This window comes from Eucyclogobius newberryi, unplaced genomic scaffold (genome assembly GCF_026437365.1).
Source record: "Eucyclogobius newberryi isolate DKJ021-1_F unplaced genomic scaffold, fEucNew1.0.hap1 SCAF_12, whole genome shotgun sequence".
Lineage (NCBI taxonomy): Eukaryota > Metazoa > Chordata > Actinopteri > Gobiiformes > Gobiidae > Eucyclogobius > Eucyclogobius newberryi.
The window spans coordinates 3,257,078-3,284,611 of record NW_027315746.1 but is presented as its reverse complement, the minus strand read 5'-3'; the positions used below and the strand labels follow the sequence as shown (position 1 = coordinate 3,284,611).

The 27,534-nt window shown below is 45.1% G+C and overlaps 1 protein-coding gene across 1 annotated transcript in view; it reads left to right on the top strand.

The window, feature by feature from the left end:
• Positions 1–27,534, top strand: part of atp1a2a (ATPase Na+/K+ transporting subunit alpha 2a) — a 440,146-nt gene that overhangs the window by 366,059 nt on the left and 46,553 nt on the right. Inside the window, exon 4 of the mRNA XM_072440595.1 lies at positions 748–885. Within this exon, the coding sequence (XP_072296696.1) occupies positions 748–885 (138 nt within the window). The remainder of the gene's footprint in view (positions 1–747; positions 886–27,534) is intronic.

Sequence of the window (27,534 nt, the reverse complement as noted above, 5' to 3'; positions counted from 1 at the left end):
GACCCTCTGTCAGAAAAAAGTTCATATGCGTTTCTGGCTCGGCATCACACCGACAGTAACAGGTCCGTCCCCGTCTCGTTAAACGCCGCGCCTCCAACGTTAGCGCTTCGCGTTCGAGCGCCTCGGTCTTTGAAGCGAGGCCAAGAGCGTTTTTTTTACCTCCACGTTGTAGATTCGGAGCTCGGGCCAGATGTTCCGCGTCTGCCGCTCGGGAAAACGAGTAACTGTGAAACGAGTTGGATTCTCTCATCAGAACACTTTGAGTTTCTACGGTTTCTGCAGCTGCACAGACTGTAAATACTGCCCACGTTTCCTCCGCTGATGTGGGAAGTATTTACTGTTTTTTCCGGACTATAAGTGACACCTTTTTCGTAGTTTTGTCCGGGGTGCAACTTATACTGCGACTTATTTGTGATGTTATTTGTTATTTTCACACTGACAACCACAAGAGAGTTTGTGGAGTTGTTTAGAAGTGACACAGAGGAAGAAGAATTCAATGGATTTAGTGATTTGGGGTAAAACTGATGCTTTGCTAAACTTGTTAGCATGTTCTTTATGCTATAGTTATCTGAATAACTGTTCATATGTTACGTTAACATACCAGACACTTACCACAGTTCTGTCTGTGCCTCATGTAGCTGAAGGTGTTAGCGTTAGCATACGTCATGTAGCTGAAGGTGTTAGCGTAAATACGGTAGTCCGTCTGTCGCCTTCTGCGCCTCTAACGCAGCTCTCGTTTGTGTCCAGGCGTTCCCACCCAACCGCAGATCTCCGGCTTCGAGGAGGCGGTGCCCGAGGGCGGCGAGGTGACCCTGACCTGCACCTCCAGCGGCAGCAAGCCCCCCGCTGGGCTGGAGTGGTACCGCGGGGACGAGAAACTCGAAGGTAAGAGACACGCCGCGACGCTACGGGAGCCCAGGGTTCGAGACGGCGAAGCTGTTTGATTGTAAAGGCAGCCGTGTCCGAGGCAGAGGGCGTCGGCATTGGTGCGTTTTAATTCAGTCGGACCTGGGTTTGGCCTCGTCGCCGTGGGTTACGACAGATGCTGCCGTTCTCCTTGAGTGTTGTGAGGCTGTAGTGAGTGTTCGGAGCAGCAGCGCGCACAGCCTGGTTTTCATGTTCACGTGACGACACATGCTGTCTGAAGGTCGACGGTCGCGTCCACACGGAGACGACACACTGATGTTTCTGTTTCTGTAAACATGGAACTGTTTCTTTAAATGTGTACATCCACATGTTGTAATACATATGCCAGGTCCCTTGGTGGCGCTGTGGAAAAGCAACACAAATACAGACACAGAAACGCTGTACAGCCCATTGTTGTTGTGGATGCAGCGTAACAGCAGAGACACCAAACAAATGAGATCTTTGCACTCTGGGACCTGCTTACAGTTCAGTTCATGTTAATGTTCAGTTTCAGTTCAGTTCAGTTCAGTTTCAGTTCAGAAAAACCTTAAAACAGCAGCAGTAGCATCGTTCTTAGTTTGTTTTTGGGTCAAGGTTTTTAGACTCTAAAAACACGGAGGAGTCTCACCACGATCACGTTCACGTTTTTGGGTTTAGCATTTTGAGACGGCTTGAAGCGTACAATCTTCCAGAGCGTGTTTTATGCAGAAACAATCACACGTTTTAAGCCTGGAATGTTCTCTAAAGTCAAATTGGTATAAATAAAAAAGTGACACATTTCGGTGTTAGAATTTCACCTTTTCATTACCGTAAAGGTCAGCGCTAATGCTAGTAAAAATCTACATATTTACCGCGCTGATTACTACACAAGTACAAATAATGCTAACGAGGAATTAATTCACGTTTAAAGCGAGGAAATTGAGTTTGGCCTTGAGCGTTTTCACTGTGACAGATTTCACACATTTATTTTTAGTTTGATTACGATTTGTCGAATGTCTTGCCGCCTGCTGTTTTCCGCGGAGGCGCTAGCGCTTTACCTGAAATGTCCCACGGTGGAGCATTAACGGCGTAATTTCAGTTAAAGCTGTGTTTTTATGGCTACAATAAAGGCTTGGAGGTACATTCTAGACAAAGCTTTACTATTTCCATAGAGACGTGGAAAGCAGGTGGTGGAAGAGTCACACAGAGCACCTTTAGATTATGACGTTTGATTGAAGGAATCTATTTATTTCCCGCATTAAACTAAAAACACGGAGGTGCGTTTCGCCTCATTCGCGCTTCATTCATCCTGTTCACGATGTCAAAGGTGGAGATCCGTCTTCAAGTCCGCAAATCGTCTCCAGACTCGTCCTGAGCGTTCCGTCATCACGGCGAGCTAACAGTAGCATGCCGGGGCAGGCTAGCTTTTGTTTATCTGCACACTTCGACAAACTTTAAAGCTAAAAACGCTAAGCTAAAGTCGTGACAACCTGGTTTTGTCATCCTGCGACGGAGATCCGAGCGATGTTCTGAAGCGTGAGCGGCTCTGAAGGTCGTGTTCAGCTCCGGCAGAGGAGGACACGGCCCAGCGAGCGGACACGCCCTGTGGACACGCCCCTGTGGACACGGGTGCTTCGGGGGGCCTGTATCAGCGATGTACCGTCCATGTCCCGTTCACAACACAGAACATGCTGAGTCTGGAGCTTCTGTCGTCCTTTCTTTTCATGGACATTATTGCACATTATTGCACATTGTCGCGCGCAGATGGACAGATTGTCAGAAGGAAAAGATAACAGTTTATGCAGCGTTCGTGTGGTCCTCGTGAACTCTGTGAAGTGTCGTGTTCATGTCGAGAAAAGCAGTCGGAACAAGCACGGTTTACTGAGAATAAGAAAAGGACAAGGCTTTTCTAACTTGGAATTAAAGACGTCACAATATGAAATTATTGTGAGAAAAAACATCACATTTGAACAATTATTGACGATTATTGAGACTGTGACCGAACGACAGTGAAATCTTCAACTTTCTGGTGCTCTGACATGTTCCAAACTGTTCCAGAAGTTTGTGAGCGGCTTTACCAAATGTAACGACATAAAGTTAGATGTGACAAAAACGGCAACAAAAACAAACATTCTTTACAATCTATTTTAGGCTTTATATTGAACAATTTTGCGATAAAAAATGTTCATGATTGTTTAGTTGTTAATATTTATTGTGTCCTGAATAATTGCGATCATCTATTAACCGAACGGTCTTGACATTTCTAACTTGAAATATTATAAGAGCAAATATTGTTTTCAGGAAATATACTCAAATCAAGATGAATATGTCATAATTCACTTCTTAACTCATGATCGTATTTAACATTGTCATTTTTCTGACCTAATGCTGATGAAACGTCAGCTCGTTAAAATAAGAATATATGAAATAAAAATTCTCCAACAATCGATGTTAAGCTTTTGAGAGAGGAACAAAGGATGGACAGGGCAGAACCAGAGAAAAAACGACGTGTATATTATTTGAGATGACTACTTTAAGAATTTCAAGTTTTCTAATGGTCCTGGTTGTATTTGCACTTCATTTATCCGAGCTTGGGCCTCGCACAAAGAGCACAATCGTATTCTGATCCCTCTGGCTGCCCTGGAATAGACTGTTGTTTGCAATTAAACGGCTCTGCAACACGAGCTAGCTTTTAATTACCCTTTACAAATTTGAAACTGATAAACATTAATTGCCTAAAGGTCGCGCGCTCAATTAGCCGCGCCGCAAACCGGACTTGGGCTAACCTTTTCACCGTCCAACAGAAAGTCTTAACACCAAAACATGGCCCGGTGTTTGTTTGCGCCTTCGTCCCCGGATCCCTTTGTAACACCTCCACGTTTAAATAATTCCCCGCGTGTGTCATCTTCCACCAAAGCTAGCGCGCGGCGACATTACGGAGATGGCGCGGGTCGCGTCTCGCGGCGGATAATGACGCGATCTTCGGCACCGGGGAGACGGCGGCGAGCGGCCCCGGGATGAAGCGAACGCCGGGGCCGCGACGGTCTCTTTGTTGCAGATAAGCAGGAGAAACGAGCGCCGAGCCGAGCGCGGGTGTCATGAAGGGACAAATTAGCCAGGCTTTTCGCGGCGCTAAACTACAGGGGGATGGCTAGCCTCTGACACGCTCCGGCGCTATCGTCATTCGGTGAAATTACAAGCGGGTTTTTTCCTCGCTTCAAAGCCTTCTGCGGTGTTTTCATCAGTCAAGGGTTGAGGTGTTTTGGCTTTTGTGGAGCAGAGAAAATAAAACATATTGGAAGGGCTGTTTGGGTTCTCCGGGTACTTTCATATGCTGCCACAACAAGGCGAGGCGGGCTGCGCTCGGCGTGACGGCTAACCAGCTCATCTCTGCATTTCAGTAACAGAGAGGCCACACGGGCCGACCCCGGCACTCGAGAGGGGAACGTGAGCGTGTGCTGGAGTTCACATTTAGACAATTCAGACCTTTTGTGTCAGGGATTTCTTTCCATTGAGACACATTTGCAGGTTTGGTCCTGGTGTGAGCCCCGTGTGGACGACCCGGGTCCTGTTCTGGTCCTGGTTTGAGCCCCGTGTGGACGACTCGGGTCCTGTTCTGGTCCTGGTTTGAGCCCCGTGTGGACGACTCGGGTCCTGTTCTGGTCCTGGTTTGAGCCCCGTGTGGACGACTCGGGTCCTGTTCTGGTCCTGGTGTGAGCCCCGTGTGGACGACTCAGGTCCTGTTCTGGTCCTGGTTTAGTCCAGTTGTGTGAGAGTGTAAACATGAGCTTAAGCCGGCCATATGTTTCACCATTTAAAGATTATTCCCAAGCTCACATGTGCGTCTGAATCTCGTACGAGGCGTGTGTGCCGTGTATCTTGTCATACAGAGCTTTTAAACTCCAAAAAGGCAATAGAAATTGTCAGCAAACCGTTAGCTCTTAACTTTTGCACTGCTTCGGTTCAAGTCATAAAAGTTGCCACAAAACGTTTCTGTTTTTTTGTGTTTTTCGTGACATGTCAGAGGCGCGCTTCCTGCCGCTGTACTTGACCGCACACACGCCGCTCTCGCTCTCGCTCGTCATCAGAAGCACTCGGACGCTGCGACTCAGATCAAGTCTCCGACACGTCCGCGCGGCCGTACGATCAGCTGTTGCGCGATCGTCGTGAGCCGGTAATCGCAGCTCGACGCGGACGCACAGATGACTTAAACCTGTGTCAAAAACCTCCAGAAAATTGTTACGTGTAAGCCCGGAATCTAGCTTTTTTCCACAACATCAGAAAATATATATCAGAGTGGCAAAGTGGGCTAAGACTTTTTTGAGGAACCAGATGATGGCTGGTTCAAATCCCTCTCTCGCCACTTTACCCTCTTTAACTTCGCTAGTCGACAAAGGAAAATAAATCCACAGATGGTTCACGTTGCCCACTCCTGATGTAAGAGGAAAGCCAAGCGACGTGATTGTTCCTGTTGCCGTGACGTGACACCGCAGGGCTTTAGTATATCGTGTAATCCGTTGAATCACCCCAAACCTGAGGCTTTCGTGTTCGCACGTGCCAATTCACGCCGCATTTTTGCCGGCTGCAAAAATCGACTATCGAACCCAACGGTTTCAAAGTTTCGACGGTTTCAAAGTTTTGCGTCCGCTCGGGAACCCGCCGCGCGCTGCTCGTGTGTCAATATTTGCTATCAACCCGCTAACCGCCAACTCTTATATAATTTCCGAAGGATGTATTGGCGCGGTATGCCTGGGCCTGGCTTCGAAATGACAAAAACGCCATGAGAGAGCCGTCCTCCTGTAGCTTTGGCTGGGTTTGTTTGGGCTATAATTATGGATTGGCCCAAGCCGACAAAGGGAGAGGAGCTGGAGAGGCGCCGCAGGACATATTGTGGTATTTTTATTACACTGGGCTTGGAAAAGGGAGACGGGCGAGGAAATACGGACTGCGCGCTTCTAAAGGCATTGGATTTCTGGTTAAAGGGCGGGTCACACTGTCTCGTTTGCTCTCACAAACGACACCCGGGTCGGAGACGGTGCTGGCGCCCGGCCAAAAGCTGCCGCCGCCGTTTTGGGAGATTATGGGCCCATTGTGCGACGGCGGCGAAGGTGAAAACCCGAGGCGTGAGCTACTTAAAGGGAATAAAAGCAACATCTGTTTTAGCAAATCGTTGTGCGGCGTTTCGTGGACCTTACGAGAACAGGTCCAGGCAGAGATCCAGAGAAACGTGTTGTTCAAGTTTAATTATTAGTTGCTGTTGTTGTTTGCCACGTTGTAAGAAGCAAAGATTGTTTCAGAATACTAAATACCTGCATTAAAAGGACAAAATGGGTTGTTTTTGCACCTTGACATGTCACCGAAACATACAAAGGGGGAAAAAACTACTCATTTTGTCTTCATGAACAAAAAAAACAAAAATTTAATATTTTCACATCGCATTTCATTGTTGTGTAAAAACGTGACATGGCATTAAAACAGCTTTATTTTTCACTAATAATCGCTGTGTTTTCTACTTTTCGCTCTCGTACTGTGTAGTTTGAAGCCTAAATTTACTGATAAAGCACCAAATTGTCCCTAAAATATATTCCTTTGTATTCAGAGTTTGTATTCTTAGTTAAGGATTATTTCAGTACAAGTCGTACCATTATTTCTGTTGAATATTTGGACTTTTCTTCTAGATATAGAATATTAACAAACAAACAAACTGTATTTCGATAATACGTCATAAAAGCTCTTTCCATATGTGTTTTAGAGTCTGTTTAGTCTACATTTGCAGTTGTCAAAATACAATTAAGACTATTTTTCATTGTCGACCAGCCGCAATTCCGTGTAATTTGGGGCACCAGACTGTTTTCCTCTTAAATTGCTGCTGGAACACTTTTTTCAGCTCGATCTGGTCTGATGTTCAGTTGCTTTTCACCTTCTCGTAGATCTTTCTAGCATCGACATAAGACATGATAGTAATTTGCTTTTGCCAAACCATGAAGTGATTGGTTTCCTCCTCGCTCTGAAAGTGTTTTGGGTTTTGCCATGTTTACAACAAGTCGATCTGGAGCTCAAAGGAACCGAGAATCGCTGTGAAAAGAACGTGCGTGAAACACAAATGAATCTTCCTTTGATGTGGAAATGACCAGATATTTGGGTGAGAAAAGGAGTCATTTTCAGTGTTTTGAATGGAATATGGGCGGTTGATTAATAATATTCCAATAATGAAAGGGTTATTGACTGCATTTACCCGGCTGATTAAACTGTGGAACATTCCAGACAAAGTAATAACAAATCCACAGAGGTAACGTTGTAATAGTATGTGTATTTAATCATCACCCGGGGTTTAGTTGAAAAAAATACATTGATTTATTGATTTTCTGACTGGTACAGACCTCCTGCTGGTCGGCTGCTTGTGTCGTAACATAAATACGACACAAGCATAAATATTGATGAATAAATGTCATTCTGATGCATTATTATGAGTGGAAAAAGTTAAGAGTTTAAACGTCTTAGTTCTGTGGTAGACAAAGTGTGTTTTTCTTTGTTTTATCAATCACAATCGGGTAATATTACAAGTTTAGAGATAGGCTAAGTGCTAGCTCAAATGACGCAGCAGTATCCGGTTTCATATCAGCCGCCTACAAGCTCCCTTAATCACTTCATGAGATTAATTACGACTTTATTCCGAGCTCCTCGTAGTAATTATACCTCCGGCGAACGCGCCACTTGAACGTGTCAGAGTGTCGAGCCGCGCAAACCCGGGCGGCGGATGGAAATAGTCGCGTGGTAGAACGGGCGTACGGTGCTTAGAATAACGCGCATGCATATTTAACGCCGCCAGTGCGCTATGCTAACGTGTTTGGCGGGACCGGGTCAAGGCCGCGCTCATTATCTACTGAGAACCAGGCCGGTCTTTGCCCCGAAGGTTTTCCAGTCGGGAAACCAGGCGCGGCGCATTACACTGTCCACAGTACTTTGTGTGATTGTGGACAGTGTAATGTGCAGATCAGGGCTTCTCAAACTGTGGCGTCGGGCTCGTCTTAAAGCACCAAATATTGATGTTGTTTCCACAAACTTTTTTTTTAAAAACAGTAATTTCGATGATGACACAAGTAAATGCGGCGTTCGATGCTCGTGCTAAAAATCGCTTAGCAACTCGCCTCGTCCTGTGAGATGTGAAGGCCTCCAGAACCAAGACACTGTTTTTACTATAGCCATTAGCATTAGCCCACAAAAAACAAAAAACGCACATTCGGAATAATCCAGGGGGTTTGGGCTGGTAATGACCTGAAGCACATTTATGTGACGGTCGAAGCAGTTTGTGTGGAAAAAATACAAAATAAAGTTTAAAATGACGAGATGAATCCCTCTGTGATGTCATCAGAGTGCGACACAGAAACAGTTTTACACCGACACACTTTTCTGACAGTTTAAACCATGGTTGGACTAAATAAAGGTGTTTTACTTGTTTACAGTCTGGTTGCTATGGTAACAGCTGTGGAATCACCTCTAACTGTGTCATATTTCTGCTCACGTCCAACCAGGAAGTACAAGTATAAACTTTACAAAAATGGTTCAAACTGGGGACAAATGGGCAAAAGGTCAAGTTAAATCTGAAATATAATCGTGTTCACGGCGTTTTAGTGAAATTTGCAATTTAATCATAAAGACTTAAATCCAAACTTTGGAACATTCTCTAAGGAGACAGCTGCCATTCTCTGCAACACTCCAAGCCGTGGAGACAAGAAGGGTAGGTGTCCAGGCCAAGTTACGAGTAAGGTCTGCGAAGAGGCAAGCCCACTCTGTGTCAGAGGCATGTTTTTCCCTGCGGCGTTCCCTGCTGGCCTCAATGCAGAAAGGTTTATTGTGTATTGTCTAACATCTCCATGGAGACAAGCTGGTGGTCGTTCCTCCAACAGAAAAGTTACACAATGCAGCTTTATAGATTGGTCAAGGACAGTGGGATTGTTTTGCAGAACATTTTTAGTCCAGTGTGATATATTTTCATCCTTTTCGTCATGTAGAAATATATGTTGGTTGTCATGATCGTGTACATCTGTGCTTTTTGAAATATTATTATAAAATGATGGTGAAAATTGCTGCAGCTATTAATGAATGTTTGGGTTACTCCACTGTCAAAACAAATGAGACATATTTTGTTGAGAATGTATTAAATAATCAGATGTTGATGACTTCCTGATTAATGCCACAGCGTGTTAGCGAGCTACGCTAACAAACAACCCTGTTCGCTCATCACCGTTTCATGTTCACGCTGTGGGTCGCCGTAGTTATTGTCGCACCTTTTGACCTCCCGCACTTTCGCGCCGAAGACACAAACTTTGCCGTAGAGCGTCGCGTCTGTGATGATTGACGCGTCTCAAATCGGCGCGACGGGAAGCAGGCGACGGCGCGTCACGTCCCGCCCTCGTCCGTGCCCCGCTTTGCGCCGCTCAGTCACACCGAGGGAGAAAATGGACAGATATAATCACACTGAGTGCTCTGGAGTCGCGGGCTGCAAGGGTCAGCGCGGTGCTAGCACGACAGCGGCACATCCACACATCGACCTGTGTGTGTGTGTGTGTGTGTGTGTGTGTGTGTGTGTGTGTGTGTGTGTGGGAGGGGAGTGTTTCTCTGACAGCGACAGTGACAGCTAGAGGAGGGAGCGGAGCAGAGGTCTGAGCAGAGTTTGTGGGAGAGCGACGGGACGGATGGAAAGCGACTTTCTCTGCGAACAGCGGGAGCTTGGCTGGACTCTGTGTGTGTGTGTGTGTGTGTGTGTGAATAGATTCAAACACAATTACTATAGAGCCTGGCTCTAGAGTCTGGAGCTCGAGTCAGGAAAAGAGTCCCCACCTATCATAACACTAGTGGGTGGGTTCCCAGACCTCGATGGACTCATGATACCACTATCTTTGGTACTGACACGACAAAGGTGCTTTGGGGGTCATTTTTTCTAAACTGGTGTAACCTTCAAGTCGTTATCTTCCATTATTAATGTTAATTAATAGAGTTTTTGTTTTTGTATATAAGAGTTCTTCTATTAAGAGTGTTTTTTAAACTTAAAGTTAGTTAAAGTTATCTGTCCTTTCCCCCTGTATCTACCTGTGTTGTAACACATCAAGGCTATCTTATCTTATCTTAATGTAAACATCTAAATTATATTTCCCCGAACAATGTTATTCTTTACAGAAGTGTTTCAAATACAGGCTCTAAAGGACAAACGGATGGATCGGTTCTGCTGCTGACACCTCAAGCATGTCCACCACCGATTTCTGTCTCACTCAAACCCACAAAAACTCCACTTGAATAAAGATCTGTATCATGTTCATGTTTTCTATCATTGGTGTAGAATAAGTGTAATCATATATCTTAATAAACCTAATTGGACCTGGGGAAATATACTTGAACCTGTCACGAGCAGTCGGACTCATGGTGATTGGCCTTCTGCTCGTCTTTTATTCTGAAAGGGGAACATGGTTAGCTCTCCGACACAGACAGAACGTGCAAACTCCTCGCAGTTAAAGCCGGGACACTTCCAGACGCCGGATCGAGAGCGAGCGCGGAGCGGGCCCCGGCGCAGAGGGACTCGCTGCCGGTAATTGTGAAGAATGGAAGGCTGAGAGCTTTGAGGACTGTGTTAGCTGAGCTGGCTGAGGGGCCCATGGATCATTTAGTGACACGCCGCGTTGGATTGGGCCGTAACGTGGATTTATGGCGGGCGCTCGGAGTCCGACTGGAGGAGCGCGTCTCGAGTGGTCATAATGCGGGTTCGGTCCGGACGCCGCTCCAGAATCCCATCGGTCCCGGTCTGTAAATGAAGCCGCGGGGACTCGAGTCGTGCTGTCGCCTCATTGGCTCATTGTTTCAGCGCCTCAGTCTTTACTTTCCACATGTGCAGGTTTTGACCCGTTCATTAAAGATGTTCTGTTTCCTGACTATAATTTCTTTGATTGATTTTAGTATTATTGTTTTTATTGTCACTGTTTTTAATCGGTTTGATCAAATCAAATATTGTAAAAAGGTAACGGTCGTAACGATATTGGGGGGGATTGTTTTTAAGTGCATATAAAGTGATTATTTAATCAGACGAGACAAGACTGGGTCCGTCGTTAAAGATACAAAGCGCCACACATAAGGTGGAGGCGTCGACGAGAGAGTTGTCGTAAAAGCTACACGTGGGCAGTTTGCAGATAGCGAGCTGATATGGGAAAGAATCAATCTAAAAGTGATGTGTACGTTCCTGTCATGCTGCAACGTTATTTGTTGCCATGACATAAAAAGAGGTTGAACGTGGCGTAGAGGCTTTTCAGAGAAGTCAATTAAATATGAAATAAATGAGGAAAAGGCTGAGGATGAACCAGGAGTAGTTTCCAGTTTGCAGCGACACAAACTGGGAATTACTTTTTGTTGAATCTCTGAGTTCGGCCTCATGATGATCAGATTTTAGATCGTATTTATTCAGGAAAAAATGAGTTATGTCTCGTGACGTCAGCTGTTCCGCGATTCGGCATCAGTCCGACCGTTCCTCGTGGAGTTTTGACCCTCGTAGGCTTCTGTCGTCCTAGCGTTGACTCTTGAATTCCGTCCCTCCGAGCCTTCCATACTTTCCAAACTCTTCTTTTTTCCGCACACCTGAGAAGAACCGCTAACAAGATGCAAAGTTATTCCCTCATCAGTGAAAGCCGCTTTTACCCACCTCTCGCCGGAAAACGCCCCGTCAGCGCCTCTCGTCCCGCGTGTCGCGCCTAAGTAGAGATTATGCGCGGCCCGTGTTGTTTCATTAGAATATATATGATCTCTTATCGCCGCCGAGATGAGCGTCTTTGGGCGATTCTAAAAATACGCGTACAGTATGCGAAGTGAGAACGAGGCGATCGGCGCGGTTCGGGTGGATATGCTCGCGCGCCGCATGTGGCCGCATTCGTTAGAGCTGATTAGTAAATGGGGCGGCGGCACGCATCAAATCGCCTGGCGCGGATTAGCATCACGGGACTTTTTCGTGGCGTCGGGAGCGCAAAGTTCTGTAAGATTGGGTCCTTCATCGTACACATATAATAGTATTTGGCGAAATGACTAGTAATAGTTATAGTAATCGCACAAAGGAGAGACATAAGAACGACTGAATCTAATCGTGTCTGACGGTGATCGCGAAAGAAACCAAATGTTTTTGTGCGTGGCCGTGTCTGCCATGTCGAAAGATTCATTTTATTCCGGCGCTGCGTTATTTTTTCATACCGATCTTGTATTATTGACGGGCGATTGTCCCATGACCACGGGATTCGTCTTTCCACATGGCCGTTTCAGAAATGCGCCAGTCGGCTTTAAATACCGCTTCGCAGCAGAAAGATCACGAGTAATTACTTTTGTTTTAACGCCAAAGTATGTACTCCAATACTTTTACTTTAGTAGTTGTTTTCATATCATACTTTTACTTTAATAACTTTCTTTTTGCTCCTGTATCCAGACTTTTACTTTACGAACAAAACCGAATTGAACTTCCTTCACGCCGCACACCTCTGAAGACAAGGATCATACAAAGTGATGCCCCAATGCCAGCGCCCCCTAGTGGTCTAGACTGACTGACTGAATAATTAATTGTACTTCAGTGTTCCTCTAATTAAACCCGATACGTTTTGTACAACTTTAATTTGACCTACATATTGTATAAATTATGGAAATGAATTCTAGTCAGTTCAGCTCTTGATCAATCTGCTTTCTGTGCGCACCCCTCTACGAGCAGCTCCGCCTTTCCAGCTCGTCTTTGTATTCGAGTATTTGTGGTTTCATTTGTATTTGTAGTATTTGAAGTTCTTCCACGTCGGATTTTTTATTTTATTTTTTTCAAACAATGACAATAGCGTCATAAAAAATATACAAAAAAATACACAGAAAAGACAAAAAAAAGATTAAATACAATTTAAAAAGACAAAAATAATTTAAAAAAACAAAAAAAAAGGTGCATGTCCACTTTTTTGTAGATTCTGTCGCTCTCTCTGGAAACGCACCTAAAATAAACATTTCAGAGTCGCAAATACTGTTCAAATACTACAAATACAAATAAATCAACAAACACTTTTGGCACTTTAAGCACGGCACGAGAGAGACAAACCGCAGTACTTTCATCGACACGTTCTCTTCTCAAAAGCCGCGCAATCAACAGTTTGTGTCGCCCATTTGTAACGGATCAATCGAATACCGTCATAATTGAGCTGCGCGTTTGTTGGATAGGTCAGTTTTTAACAATGAGGCGGCCCTGGGTCTGAGAGACGCGGCCCGGCGCTGAAGCTGCACTTTTGTCTCTTTTGTATCAACGCTGTTTTTCATAAATCTGGTGCTTTTACTTCTGAATGACATTTACTGCGACTGAACACTCCTTTCTCAAACAAACATTCACCATACAAGGTTAGTTTTTATTTTCACCATTTTCTAAATCCAATTAAATTGTACTTTTACAAATTTTGCATAACATTGTATCTAACATCTGAAGAACTTTGTTGAATTAGGCCAAAATATCACGCATTTCATAATGACTGATTTGCCAGTCTGAGGGTTATTTTTGCAGCGCTAAATCAAATATAGCCCTGAACTTTAAGGACCATTCACTATTCCAGTTGCCTTCACTTCACCAGAATTTACCCGACAAATCCTGGTAAATTTAATTTTCTTGAGCCGTCGACCAGGTTTTATTTTGGGCCCTTCAAACGCAAACATTCACACGTACATTATTTTAACTTCTAACACACAAATGTCCCCAAAATGCCCAACATTCTGACTCGTACCGCCCTTAACACCAACACGACACCCTCCCCGGTCCAGTTCCCCGGCCCGTCCTCGCCGCTGTCGTTCCGAGCTCGCACCTCTGCGCGTAATTACGGCGATAAATAATTTTTGGGGCTCAGCTTGTCGACAGTGATTCATGGTTGCGGCGTGGGAGTTTACATAGAAGAATGGACGGCGCCCACGGCCTGCAGGAACGTACAACCTCGCCATCGTCCTTGGTCCCGCGAGGAAGCTAAAGGTGATTAATGACTTGAACCGACGCGGATGCAGCTCCGAGACTGCGGTTTAGCCCCCGCGGCGGCGGCTAACTTTACCCGCTAATCCAGTGGCCGTGCTCGCTAGCTCACCCGCGCGACCATGACTGGATTATTCAACGTGAGCTATTTGTTTTTCTACTCGAGCGACCTTGAAACTCTCCCTCGCAGCGAAAGAAGTTCAGTTGGTTTGAGGCGCTACGCTAGAACAGAAATAAAGACAAAGAGGATGGAGACGCTTTTCTTTCGTCGATTTCTGAATAGAGAAGTGTTGTGGCGCTGTTTCTCATGAATAATTGACTGCAAATGTCAGTGTTTTTCCTCTATTCAGTATTTAAACAGTTCCTTTTTGAAGAGTGTTTCGTTTCATACTTTTTGAGATGATACAACAGGACAAAAGTATTATATGTCACAACAGTTTGGTTTGTTTTAGACTAAAAAAAGACTATGAATTCATAAACTGGGAACTTGATTCGACGATAAGGTGCAACATGAAACAACAGCAGTAACAACTGACAATAATAATAATAATAATAATAATTTTAAGTAAAAAGAAAGAGTCATGAGTAAAAAATATGGTTGGTTAAATAAGACAAAAATAGACATTGCCTGAATAACTTTGGAACGTTCTTCCTTGGAGATGTCAATTTTAGGCCATGCTCTGTAACCAAAGAATCAACATTTCCATAGAAACAAGCAAGTACGAGTCAGGTTTGTGGAGATGCAAGTCACAGTTTTTTTACTCTATTATTTTGGGGATTTAACAACGACAAATGCACCTTGGACCCGGAAGCGAGAAATAAAAAGTTTTTTTGTCCTCATCACGTAACAATCCCACACGTTTGATTGTCTGAACGTTCTGCCCGTGTCGGTGGCTGCCCACAAGTCCAAAGGTTCACTAGTCCGAAGGTTCACAAGTCCGAAGGTTCACTAGTCCGAAGGTTCACTAGTCCGAAGGTTCACAAGTCCGAAGGTTCACAAGTCCGAAGGTTCACTAGTCCGAAGGTTCACTAGTCCGAAGGTTCACAAGTCCAAAGTTTCACAAGTCCGAAGGTTCACAAGTCCAAAGGTTCACAAGTCCGAAGGTTCGCTAGTTTGAAGGTTCACTAGTCCGAAGGTTCACTAGTCCGAAGGTTCACAAGTCCGAAGGTTCACTAGTCCGAAGGTTCACGAGTCCGAAGGTTCACTAGTCCTAAGGTTCACGAGTCCGAAGGTTCACAAGTCCGAAGGTTCACAAGTTCGAAGGTTCACTGGTCCGAAGGTTCACAAGTTCGAAGGTTCACAAGTATGAAGGTTCACAAGTCCGAAGGTTCACTAGTTCGAAGGTTCACTAGTCCGAAGGTTCACTAGTCCGAAGGTTCACTAGTCCGAAGGTTCACAAGTCCGAAGGTTCACTAGTCCGAAGGTTCACAAGTCCGAAGGTTCACTAGTCCGAAGGTTCACGAGTCCGAAGGTTCACAAGTCCGAAGGTTCACAAGTTCGAAGGTTCACTGGTCCGAAGGTTCACGTGTCCGAAGGTTCACAAGTTCGAAGGTTCACGAGTCTGAAAGTTCACTAGTCCAAAAGTTCACTAGTCCGAAGGTTCACTAGTCTGAAGGTTCACAAGTCCGAAGGTTCACTAGTCTGAAGGTTCACGAGTCTGAAGGTTCACGAGTCCGAAGGTTCACTAGTCCGAAAGTTCACTAGTCCGAAGGTTCACTAGTCCGAAGGTTCACTAGTCTGAAGGTTCACGAGTCCGAAGGTTCACTAGTCCGAAAGTTCACTAGTCCGAAGGTTCACTAGTCCGAAGGTTCACTAGTCCGAAAGTTCACTAGTCCGAAGGTTCACTAGTCCGTAGGTTCACAAGTCCGAAGGTTCACTAGTCCGAAGGTTCACGAGTCCGAAGGTTCACTAGTCCTAAGGTTCACGAGTCCGAAGGTTCACAAGTCCGAAGGTTCACAAGTTCGAAGGTTCACTGGTCCGAAGGTTCACAAGTTCGAAGGTTCACAAGTATGAAGGTTCACAAGTCCGAAGGTTCACTAGTTCGAAGGTTCACTAGTCCGAAGGTTCACTAGTCCGAAGGTTCACTAGTCCGAAGGTTCACAAGTCCGAAGGTTCACTAGTCCGAAGGTTCACAAGTCCGAAGGTTCACTAGTCCGAAGGTTCACGAGTCCGAAGGTTCACAAGTTCGAAGGTTCACTGGTCCGAAGGTTCACGTGTCCGAAGGTTCACAAGTTCGAAGGTTCACTAGTCTGAAAGTTCACTAGTCCAAAAGTTCACTAGTCCGAAGGTTCACTAGTCTGAAGGTTCACAAGTCCGAAGGTTCACTAGTCTGAAGGTTCACGAGTCCGAAGGTTCACTAGTCTGAAGGTTCACGAGTCCGAAGGTTCACTAGTCCGAAAGTTCACTAGTCCGAAGGTTCACTAGTCCGAAGGTTCACTAGTCCGAAAGTTCACTAGTCCGAAGGTTCACTAGTCCGTAGGTTCACAAGTCCGAAGGTTCACTAGTCCTAAGGTTCACAAGTCCGAAGGTTCACTAGTCTGAAGGTTCACGAGTCCGAAGGTTCACAAGTCACTAATTCACTAGTCCGAAGGTTAGGGGTTAGTGTAAGGGTTAGGGTTCGGACTTGTGGGTTCGAACCCCCGTGTCTGCGTGCATTACCTCCAGTTTCTGAACTAAATCTGATCCTGTTTAAAAGTTCTCCCGCAGAATCCTCCGTCACCACTGGACTATTACGTTTGGCACACGCTGCGCTCTTTCCTCTCTCGCCATTGGGACTCGCGAACACAATAGCTGTCCCTTTCTTCTCTCTATTGTCTGTTTTGTCTTTTACAAAGTGACATTTTGATGTGATAATTTCACACACTGTCAAAGGAAAAGAACAAAAAAAAAATCCATTTGATTGGATTTGCGGCGTTGGCGTGAATCACAATGTCACGCCGTTGAATATGCGCGGCGAGGTTCTGGGTCTCTTGGGCTCGTCTGATTAAGAACATTACGTCCTGTCAGTCATCACGCTCCGTTACATGCGAGCTGTGGAAAAATCAATTAAGCTCGACTTATCTTGACACTAATCCACCGCTCCGGCCAATCGCGGCCTCTGATCCTAACGGGACTGTCGTACTGGGACCGAGCTGTCAGATCTTAGTTCCGCTAATTGGGATTCTTCGCACTCGTTATGTTGTAAATGACACAGACTTACATGAGAGGAGATCCCAGTGCCACGAGAGAGGGTATGAGGCCCGATTCGGATTTTTGATTTAAATCTGATTTATTTTGCGCGATCGTTCACATTACGAAGAAAATGCGACTGCAATTTGTTTTTCCGCTGAATGTCTCGCTCTGTAAACTCCTTCGGAATCTCCTCAAATCCCGCCTGATTACGGAACCAACCCACTATTTTAGCCTGATTTGATTTGTCTGTATACATGCGTTCGCACATCCGGGAACTTGTACAGTAGCAACCGAGTCCGCCATTTTGAAAGGGGCACAACAGCACCTCTACTACACACGATACTCAGGATATATAAGGCCAAAATGCCAAAAACCTGCGTTCTGTAAGGTCATTGTTCTGTAAGGTCATTGTTCTGTAAGGTCATTGTCGTGTGCCTTAGTTTGCCGTTATCGTCTAAAGAATCAAAGTATTCGTAGCTCATTATGCCGCAAAAAAGGATGCAGTCGTGGTGGTTTAAATATATTGCGTGCCCCTTTCAAAATGGCCGCTATGGGGAAGTCCCGGATGTATGACGTCACCGCGAACGCATGTATTAGTGCACAAACTTCTTCCTTTTTCCGTTGGCAATTTTTGGCTCTTTCGTCTGCCATTTCTCTCCACTTTGACTCAGAATTGTGACGTTTTATTTGACCTGCAGTGTGAACGTCGCCCTATTTGGTCTCAAATTCAGCCCATTTTAGTCCTGTTTTGGTCCTGTTTTAGTCCTGATTCAGCCTGGTCTAGTAGTCCCTGGTTTAGTCCACAAAGGCGCAAAGTACGGGCTCGAATCTCCCAAAGCTCACATGGACGTTAGACTTCAAAACTGAACTGGAGCAGGTCAGAATGGTGTAATTTGCTGAGTCGTTTATGGTTCATATTCTAATTACTGGGCCTGTCCACATGAGAAAAGAAACTGGCGCAAAGGCCGGCCAAGAGTGTCGTCATTTTTTCCACAATAGCCTCAGAAAGTGCTTCTAATCTCTTTAATCAACTCCGAAAGTGCGATTGTCGTCACTGGAAAAGATTTAGACGTGAGATTAAAGTGGGCGGGTTCGTGGAGCAGATCCCAGACGAATGACAATGATTTAATTGTTCGACGTTTTCTATTATGGACATTTCTTTCAAAAAACGTACATTTCACCGCATCAAATATTATGGGCAACGCAAGGTCACGCGGTCAATTGGACCGTAATCACTGATCTACGATGTGTAATTTGTGATATTTGTGCCTATGAAAGTTTTTTTCTCATGATTATCTCGTTCCATGTGAGGATTGTACGACTCTGGGAAATGTTATGTTTTTCAGCGTGTTTTTCAGCGCGCCACGCCCTCAAACTACTTTGCGCCGCCTCACATTATCGGCACGATCACGCCTCTCGTTTAGAATTCCACGCCCTTATCTCAGCAGTGGCCAAATTAACTCGTGAACGCCAAAATCGAGGGAGAAAATACGACCTGGTGAACGCAAATGCCACTTGCCCAGACCCTGTCCCAAAAGCCTTGCCTGACCAGCCATTCCCAACACGTTTTGGCAGACGACTTAACAAAACCGTGAGGGTCTCGGACTCGACCGCAGAATTTCAATTTCCAGGGCGGATTTTAGAGAGCAGCAGAGACAGAACCAATCACACAAACCCAGAAGCGATGCAAAAAACGCGTCACGCTTAACCGGATATTACGTAGCCCAAGGCGTGTTCCGCGTTATCCGTCCCCAAACGCAGAAAATGTCTCCTGAATCGCGATGACGCCCCTCGTATAACCGCATCTAATGCACGTTCATCGCGGCGAGTAGAGCGGACTTTCCTGATTGTTCAAAACCGAAGCGAGAGCAGAAGTAAACACTCGGTCACGAGCCGGGTCACGAGCCGGGTCACGAGCCGGGTCCGCCATCTTTAATGTTTTGGAACGGGGGTGAAGAGCTACTTCCGTCTTTTCAGTGTGACGCGTTAAAACCTCCGCCTGGGATTGGATCAGACGATTATGGTCCGACGACTTCGTTGGCTCTGACTCGGGTTCCAGACCCTTCCGCATTTGAACAGAATGTGGGAGGGGCTGGCGGGTCAGGCAACCCAAAACCCCAACGTAAACCAAAATGCCTGTTCCTAAACCTAACCGTAATTTTAACCTGGCTGTTCAAAAACAAACTGCGAATGCCCTTCAGGATCCTCGAGTTAGTCCGGTTGGATTTCCTCTTCAAACTTGTACAAAACAGTATTGTGCTCTGCTTGTTCATATACGTTATTCATGATCGCCCAAATCCGGCCACTTTCTTCCCTAAACGTCCCTAAAAAGCCGCTAACAGCCCCATTAGCATTAGCCTCCCCTTCGATACGTCGCACGTCACCCCAGGCAAAGTTATCCAAGGATTTCTCAGCCGAGGAAATGGACTTTTCGAGCGAGAGGATGAGCGCGGCCCATGAAATGTTAAGCAGGGTCTATGTGCGCTTAAATATTAAACACGGGGCCCACCGCTGCAGACCTGAGCCAAAACACCGCTGCATATTCATTTTGCTCCCTGAATCATTTATAGCCCATTAAAATTGGACTTTGATGATATGATATGTCTAATTTTCTGTTTGCGGGAGCGACCGTGAACTTCTTGAGTGTTTTTTTTGAATTGCGATGAAGCTTGTTAAGGAAATGCTCGGGCTAAGAGAGAAATGGAAATGGAAAAAGTCAAATTATTGAGGTAATATAATGTTTTCTGTCTTGTGTTTAACAACTATTAACGCTGTCGTTTATTAGACAAAGTGGTTGTAGTATAAAGTTAGGCTATTCTGTTCTCTACAAACATTTTTATACAAACTGGCCTTTTTCCGGTCTTTAGTGCTTAACTACAACATTAACACATGTTGTTCATCGTAAACAAAGCTATTGATGTAAAATGGCTAAAAAAAAGTGGAACTAGAATAAATCTTTTGTCGTTTAAAAGTTGTTGAACTCATTCTCAATATTCTCATTTCGTGATTGCAATCAGTGGATATTAATGTGCAAAAGACAACGCAACATGGCGCGATGCAGAAGGAATTATCGTGGGGAAATACACAAAAGCTAGCTCTCCCTGACATGCGAATGCAAGCACACAGTTGTAATGATGGGGATTTGAGTCTGGACATGTTTTATGGACTTAAAAACAGCACAACAGATCATTTGATGTCACAAATCTGATACATTTGAGTGTTTTCTGAGGTGCAGAGGAAGACGGCCTCGTAAACAGTATTAATGAAACAACACGAATGAAGCTAAATACGTGGAATCTTGACTTGGAGAAATCACGACTCACTTGGTTTAAACAAAAAAATCCGAAATCAAATGAGACGTTTTCCCCCAAATACTTAAGCTCTTGGAAACGCAGAGCAGCTATCACAGAGCAACTAGCACAGAGCAACTAGCACAGAGCAACTAGCACAGAGCAACTAGCACAGAGCAACTAGCACAGAGCAACTAGCACAGAGAAGATAGCACAGAGCAGCTAGCACAAAGCAGCTAGCACAGAGCAGCTAGCACAGAGCAACTAGCACAGAGCAACTAGCACAGAGAAGATAGCACAGAGCAGCTAGCACAAAGCAGCTAGCACAGAGCAGCTAGCACAGAGAAGATAGCACAGAGCAGCTAGCACAAAGCAGCTAGCACAGAGCAGCTAGCACAGAGAAGATAGCACAGAGCAACTAGCACAAAGAAGCTAGCACAGAGCAGCGAGCACAAAGCAGCTAGCACAGAGCAGCGAGCACAAAGCAGCTAGCACAGAGAAGCTAGCACACGTTGGATGATTTGCTGTTTCTGTTTTGCGGGTGCAGAATGTGGGCGGCGGGCGAGAGCCTGGAGGTGGGGAAAGTGCCGTAAAAGGCATATTTTAGCGCTCGAGCAGGATATCTTCTGCTGATTGACGGCTGCTGGTTTGAGTGGCGTTTGTAACATTTCCTTTGCCGCCTTTTCAGCACCGGCTGTTCATGAATCATAATTTCATCTCCATAAACTGCTTTCTAAACGTGTCAAAGGTGTCACAGATTTTTGTTTTTCTTTCTTTTGTTTTTAGTATGAAATCCACAGATGAGAGTGAGTTTCAGTTATGAAGATTCTGTGTCTAGAGTTTATGTTTTGTCAATAGACAGCTGTGAAAAGATGGTCCCCCTGCCCCACAAAAACTGCACTAAACCAGGTCTAAACCAGGTCTAAACCAGGTCTAAACCAGGTCTAAACCAGGTCTAAACCAGGTCTAAACCAGGACTAAACCAGGTCTAAACCAGGTCTAAACCAGGTCTAAACCAGGACTAAACCAGGTCTAAACCAGGTCTAAACCAGGACTAAACCAGGTCTAAACCAGGTCTAAACCAGGTCTAAACCAGGACTAAACCAGGTCTAAACCAGGTCTAAACCAGGACTAAACCAGGTCTAAACCAGGTCTAAACCAGGTCTAAACCAGGTATAAACCAGGTCTAAACCAGGTCTAAACCAGGACTAAACCAGGTCTAAACCAGGTCAAAACCAGGTCTAAACCAGGTCTAAACCAGGACTAAACCAGATCTAAACCAGGATTAAACCAGGATTAAACCAGGACTAAACCAGGACTAAACCAGGACTAAACCAGGACTGAACCAGGACTAAACCAGGTCTAAACCAGGACTAAACCAGGTCTAAACCAGGGCTAAACCAGAACCAAACCAGATCTAAACCAGGTCTAAACCAGGTCTAAACCAGGACTAAACCATGACTAAACCAGGTCCAAACCAGGTCTAAACCAGGACTAAACCATGACTAAACCAGGTCTAAACCAGGTCTAAACCAGGACTAAACCAGGTCTAAACTAGGAATAAACCAGGTCTAAACCAGGACTAAACCAGGACTAAACCAGAACTAAACCAGGTCTAAAGCAGGTCTAAACCAGGACTAAACCAGGACTAAACCAGGACTAAACCAGGTCTAAACTAGGACTAAACCAGGACTAAACCAGGTCTAAACCAGGACTAAACCAGGACTAAACCAGGATTAAACCAGGACTAAACCAGGACTAAACCAGGTCTAAACTAGGACTAAACCAGGACTAAACCAGGTCTAAACCAGGACTAAACCAGGACTAAAGCAGGGCTAAACCAGGACTAGGGTTGGGGTTAGTACAAATACAATAAATATAAATATAAATACAAATACAAATGAGTATTTAGTTTTGATCCTAGTTTGGTATCGATGTTATACTTTTGAGAATCTGAGTTTAGACCTCTGCTTTGACTCACATGTGATTCTTTGTGTTTAGCAGTTCGTGTTTCCTTCTCTCACACGTGAACGCTGCACATGTGTAAAATGACTCTTAGTTTCAAAAGGATATGACAAACAACTCTATTGGTCATAAAGCGGCTCATGCCCCGTGTATCGTGTGTGATAGAGCCGTGTTTGTACGCGGCGCTGTCAGAGCACAGAGATAACATGCAGCTGCTGTGACCACAGCCGCCTCTCTGTCCTTGAGAGAAGATTTATCGACCGCCGCACTCACCGCGTTAACCCCTCGCCGCTCCTCCTCAGCACCGAGCACCGGCGAGGGGTTAATGCGGTGGTATTCAGACATACAATGTCAGTGGTGAGTGCGATATTCTCCTGTAACCATGGAGATAGAGTTATTATCATCACACGCTATTATTATCATCACACGCTATTATTATCATATGGAGATGTTATTGTCATGACATACTGCTATTATCATCACACGCTGTTATTATCATATGGAGATGTCGTTACGTTACTTATGATGTGCCAAAGTATCTATGTGTTTCAGTCACGTGACTTATTTGAGAGTCATGAATAAAAGAGCATAAATCTGAAACTGAAGAGTTGATACTTGAAGAAGACCGTAGTTCTGGGCTTTGATCATCATCTACATCGGCGAGTCAAACAAAGTATATCATTTCATGGTAGAAAAGATTGCAAAAGTACCACTCCTGGACAAATAAGAGGTTACACCGTCTTGTATATAATTTCACTTCCTGGTTGGACATAAGAGCTAATTCCATAACAGTTACTTTGCTTGTTTATGTGATTAATACAAATATAGCGCTTTCATTTTGTAAGAAATGTTTAAACTGTCCGAAAATCTTGTCTTGAGCTCCATTCGCTCCTGCAGTTTCAATGGAATTTTGTGTGTTGACACAGACGGATGTTATTGTAGAACTCAGTGCTACTTCCTGTCATTTTCAACTTACTTCTCGCCTTTATTTCCTTCATAAAATGCCACTTGACTGATTCGCACATTTGCCAAACACAAATCCCTGTCGCGTGCACTTCGAGCTACAACTCCATCTCATCACGGCCACTTGGGTTTTTTCTCGGTCGACTTCCACCATTTGAATAACGCTTAGTTGTCCGTGATTAGCATGAGCGGCGTGCGCGCGTTGTCGTCGAGGCCGTGGAGCTGGCAGATCGACAGAATCCTGCTTCATCCTGTTGCATCTGCTTTGGCTTGTAATGAAAGTGAATGAGATGAACGTAAAGCCCCTGCTGCTGATCACTGCCGTCCCGAAACACTCCCAAACTCCACCCCCGCACTCTCTTTAGTCCATTAATCAGTCGACGGTGCATTTGTTGACCGGGATTGTCATTAGTCGACTAATACTTTGTCCTGGTGTAAGTGTTTTAACTGCAGAAAGGAGAATGCTCCGGGTGAGTTTGCTGGAGAGTTGAACCGTGACTTTACTCTGCCGTTCTACAAACACATGCGCAGTTTAATGGTTCTTTCAATTATTTACGTTTTAATTAATGAATTCCCGTCTGCTTGGGGAGCTTTGGCCAGTGCCTTGTCCCTGTTTGGTCGACTGCTGAATGCACAAAGCGTGTCTTTAGCATCGGGAAGAAAACCGATGCTAGAACACAATAGTTTGCAGTATTTTTTTGTTGCACGTTTGTACTTCCCAGCGGTGCTTTTACTCCACATTCTTCTCTCGTACTCCACCTGCACCTCCACAGCCCTCTCGTGTTCTGCGCCGGACATGACCTGCTGTATCTCCCCCGAGAGGGCGCCCCCCGGGGAGTTTAGACTCTCTGTATGGCTCTACAGTCTCTTTTGCACTCTTCTTCTCTATCGTTTTTGGCATAAGGCACAAAATCTGTCCAAATCAGTATTTTCTATTGTGTTATTTGAGCTCCTTTGACGGAGAAACGTACAGTATTAACATAAAGTATTAAAGATTAAACACTAGAACTACTTCCACGTCATTATTATTATTATGATCATCGACTGTGACTCCAGCTGTCTGTCTCTTTCCCCTGCTTCACACAAACTGCTCTCATCTCAAATCTGCGAGCGCATAATTTCATTTTCAATTTGTGCTGTTTTAATTCCATAAGCCGCGAGACTAAAGTGCCTTTTGACTCATTTTCTGCGCACGGAGCAGAAATGCGTAAGAGATCCATAAAATACCAGCAGGGCTCCCTCGTTTAGGCAATTGTACAGAGAAAGATGGAGAGGGAGGAAGACGGGAAGGAAGTAGAGAGCAGTGAGAGTGAGGGAGAGAAGAAAAAGAGATGTAGAGAAGGAAAAAAGAGAGAGAGAGAGAGTCCCACGGCGCTTCAGTTGAAGTGTGTAGTCGTGTAACTCAGTGCCAGATCTCTCATATATTCTGATAATAAAGAGTTTTGAGAGAGAGAGAGAGAATAACTGTCTCCATCTGAGAGAAAGAGAGAGGAGGGTAGTGTCAGAGAAAGAGGGAGAAGGAGGAAGACGGCAAGGAAGTAGAGAACAGAGAGAGTGAGAGAGAGAGAAGGAAAAGAGAGGTAGAGAAGGAAAAAGAGAGAGAGAAAGGAGTCCCACGGTGCTTCAGTTGAAGTGTGTAGTCGTATAACTCAGTTCCAGATCTATCATATATTCTGATAATAAAGAGTTTTGAGAGAGAGAGAGAGAATAGCTGTCTCCATCTGAGAGAAAGAGAGAGAGAGAGAGAGAGAGAGAGAGAGAGAGAGAGAGGAGGGTAGTGTCAGAGAAAGAGAGCGAGAGGTAAGGCAGGGAGGAGTGAAACGATAATGAGAGGAGAGGGAAAGAAGAGCGACAGATGGAGATAGAAGAGCGAGCGAGAGAGCAGGAGTGAGGGAAACCTTCCACAGATTCTCTCTTGTGAAGCTGTTAAGGTTTTTACTCAGATGTGACCTCTGGATTATTAAAAATCAATGTGTTGATTTGCAGAAAGGGCTGGAGAGAGACCCGGCTCTTCTGACGCCACGAGTTCAAACGAGATTGCAATTCTTTTTACACGTGTTCGATCGTAACTTTTGATCTTGCGTCATTGTGGAAAGTGCCGTCTTATTCATGTCCACTCGATAATAAAAGGGCCACAAAGATGAAGCTTGGAGTCCATCTCGGATTGAACGAAGTGGCGTTGTGTCCGACATGTGTCAATAATGCATTTTCAAGTTGATTTTGTTCACGTTGTTTGGGTTTTCTGGAAAAGGAGTTCATATGCGAAGTTCAGTGACGCCACGAGCGCTCCTTTAGCTTTAGTGCAACTTATGTGGGCCAACTGTTGTAAAGTAACGCCACGAGCGCTCCTTCAGCTTTAGTGCAACTTATGTGGGCCAACTGTTGTAAAGTAACGCCACGAGCGCTCCTTTAGCTTTAGTGCAACTTATGTGGGCCAACTGTTGTAAAGTAACGCCAACGAGCGCTCCTTTAGCTTTGGTGCAACTCATGTGGGCCAACTGTTGTAAAGTAACGCCACGAGCGCTCCTTTAGCTTTAGTGCAACTCATGTGGGCCAACTGTTGTAAAGTAACGCCACGAGCGCTCCTTTAGCTTTAGTGCAACTCATGTGGGCCAACTGTTGTAAAGTAACGCCACGAGCGCTCCTTTAGCTTTGGTGCAACTCATGTGGGCCAACTGTTGTAAAGTAACGCCACGAGCGCTCCTTTAGCTTTGGTGCAACTCATGTGGGCCAACTGTTGTAAAGTAACGCCACGAGCGCTCCTTTAGCTTTAGTGCAACTCATGTGGGCCAACTGTTGTAAAGTAACGCCACGAGCGCTCCTTTAGCTTTAGTGCAACTCATGTGGGCCAACTGTTGTAAAGTAACGCCACGAGCGCTCCTTTAGCTTTAGTGCAACTCATGTGGGCCAACTGTTGTAAAGTAACGCCACGAGCGCTCCTTTAGCTTTAGTGCAACTCATGTGGGCCAACTGTTGTAAAGTAACGCCACGAGCGCTCCTTTAGCTTTGGTGCAACTCATGTGGGCCAACTGTTGTAAAGTAACGCCACGAGCGCTCCTTTAGCTTTAGTGCAACTCATGTGGGCCAACTGTTGTAAAGTAACGCCACGAGCGCTCCTTTAGCTTTAGTGCAACTCATGTGGGCCAACTGTTGTAAAGTAACGCCACGAGCGCTCCTTTAGCTTTGGTGCAACTCATGTGGGCCAACTGTTGTAAAGTAACGCCACGAGCGCTCCTTTAGCTTTAGTGCAACTCATGTGGGCCAACTGTTGTAAAGTAACGCCACGAGCGCTCCTTTAGCTTTAGTGCAACTCATGTGGGCCAACTGTTGTAAAGTAACGCCACGAGCGCTCCTTTAGCTTTAGTGCAATTTATGTGGGCCAACTGTTGTAAAGTAACGCCACGCCTTAAAGTGCCTATGATAGGTTTTTACGTCTCATTTTGACTTTATTGGGTGTATTTGTACCTGTTGTACGTATAAATTATAGTTTTACACGAGCAGGTTATAGGTTATAGGTTTATCATTTCACTTCCTGTTTGTAATTGATGTCATCACACGAGCAAACACAGGGCAAAAACTCTTCTAACGATATCTATATATGAGCGACTTTATTTTAGTTGAATTCATGTTTAGAGAGTGGACTGGAATGAGTGTCCCTGGTGTGATGTCACTTCCTGTCATTTTCTACAGATTTTTCTAAGTTTTCTCCACAAATACCTGCTCGATCGGTGTAAAACTATTATTTATATGTACAACAGGTATAAACACACCAAATAAAGTCAAAACTAGAACATTGTAAACTTTACGTCACTTTAAGTTTAAGTCCCTTTAGTGTTCGTGTTGTTTTGTCTTTGGCTTTGACCTGGTATGAGCCTATTACAGCCGACCAATAATGAATTGTGACCCTTCTAATTACATTTCTGATTGGTTTTCGCCGCCGTGGCTCTCTTTCTCTTCCTCTGCTTCTCCCACTCACCTCTTCCTCTCACTCCCCTCTTCCTCTCACTCACCTCTTTCTCTCACTCACCTCTTCCTCTCACTCACCACTTCCTCTCACTCACCTCTTTCTCTCACTCACCTCTTCCTCTCACTCACCTCTTCCTCTCACTCACCTCTTCCTCTCAACCTTCTCCATCATCTTTCCCCTCTTCTTCTCCTCTTTCAGTCGCAGCTCGCAACCATATTGCGAGGCTTCCGACGACGTTACCTGCGGCTGACCGGAGCCAGGAAGTGCCCGGCTCCGTCGCCTAGGTGAC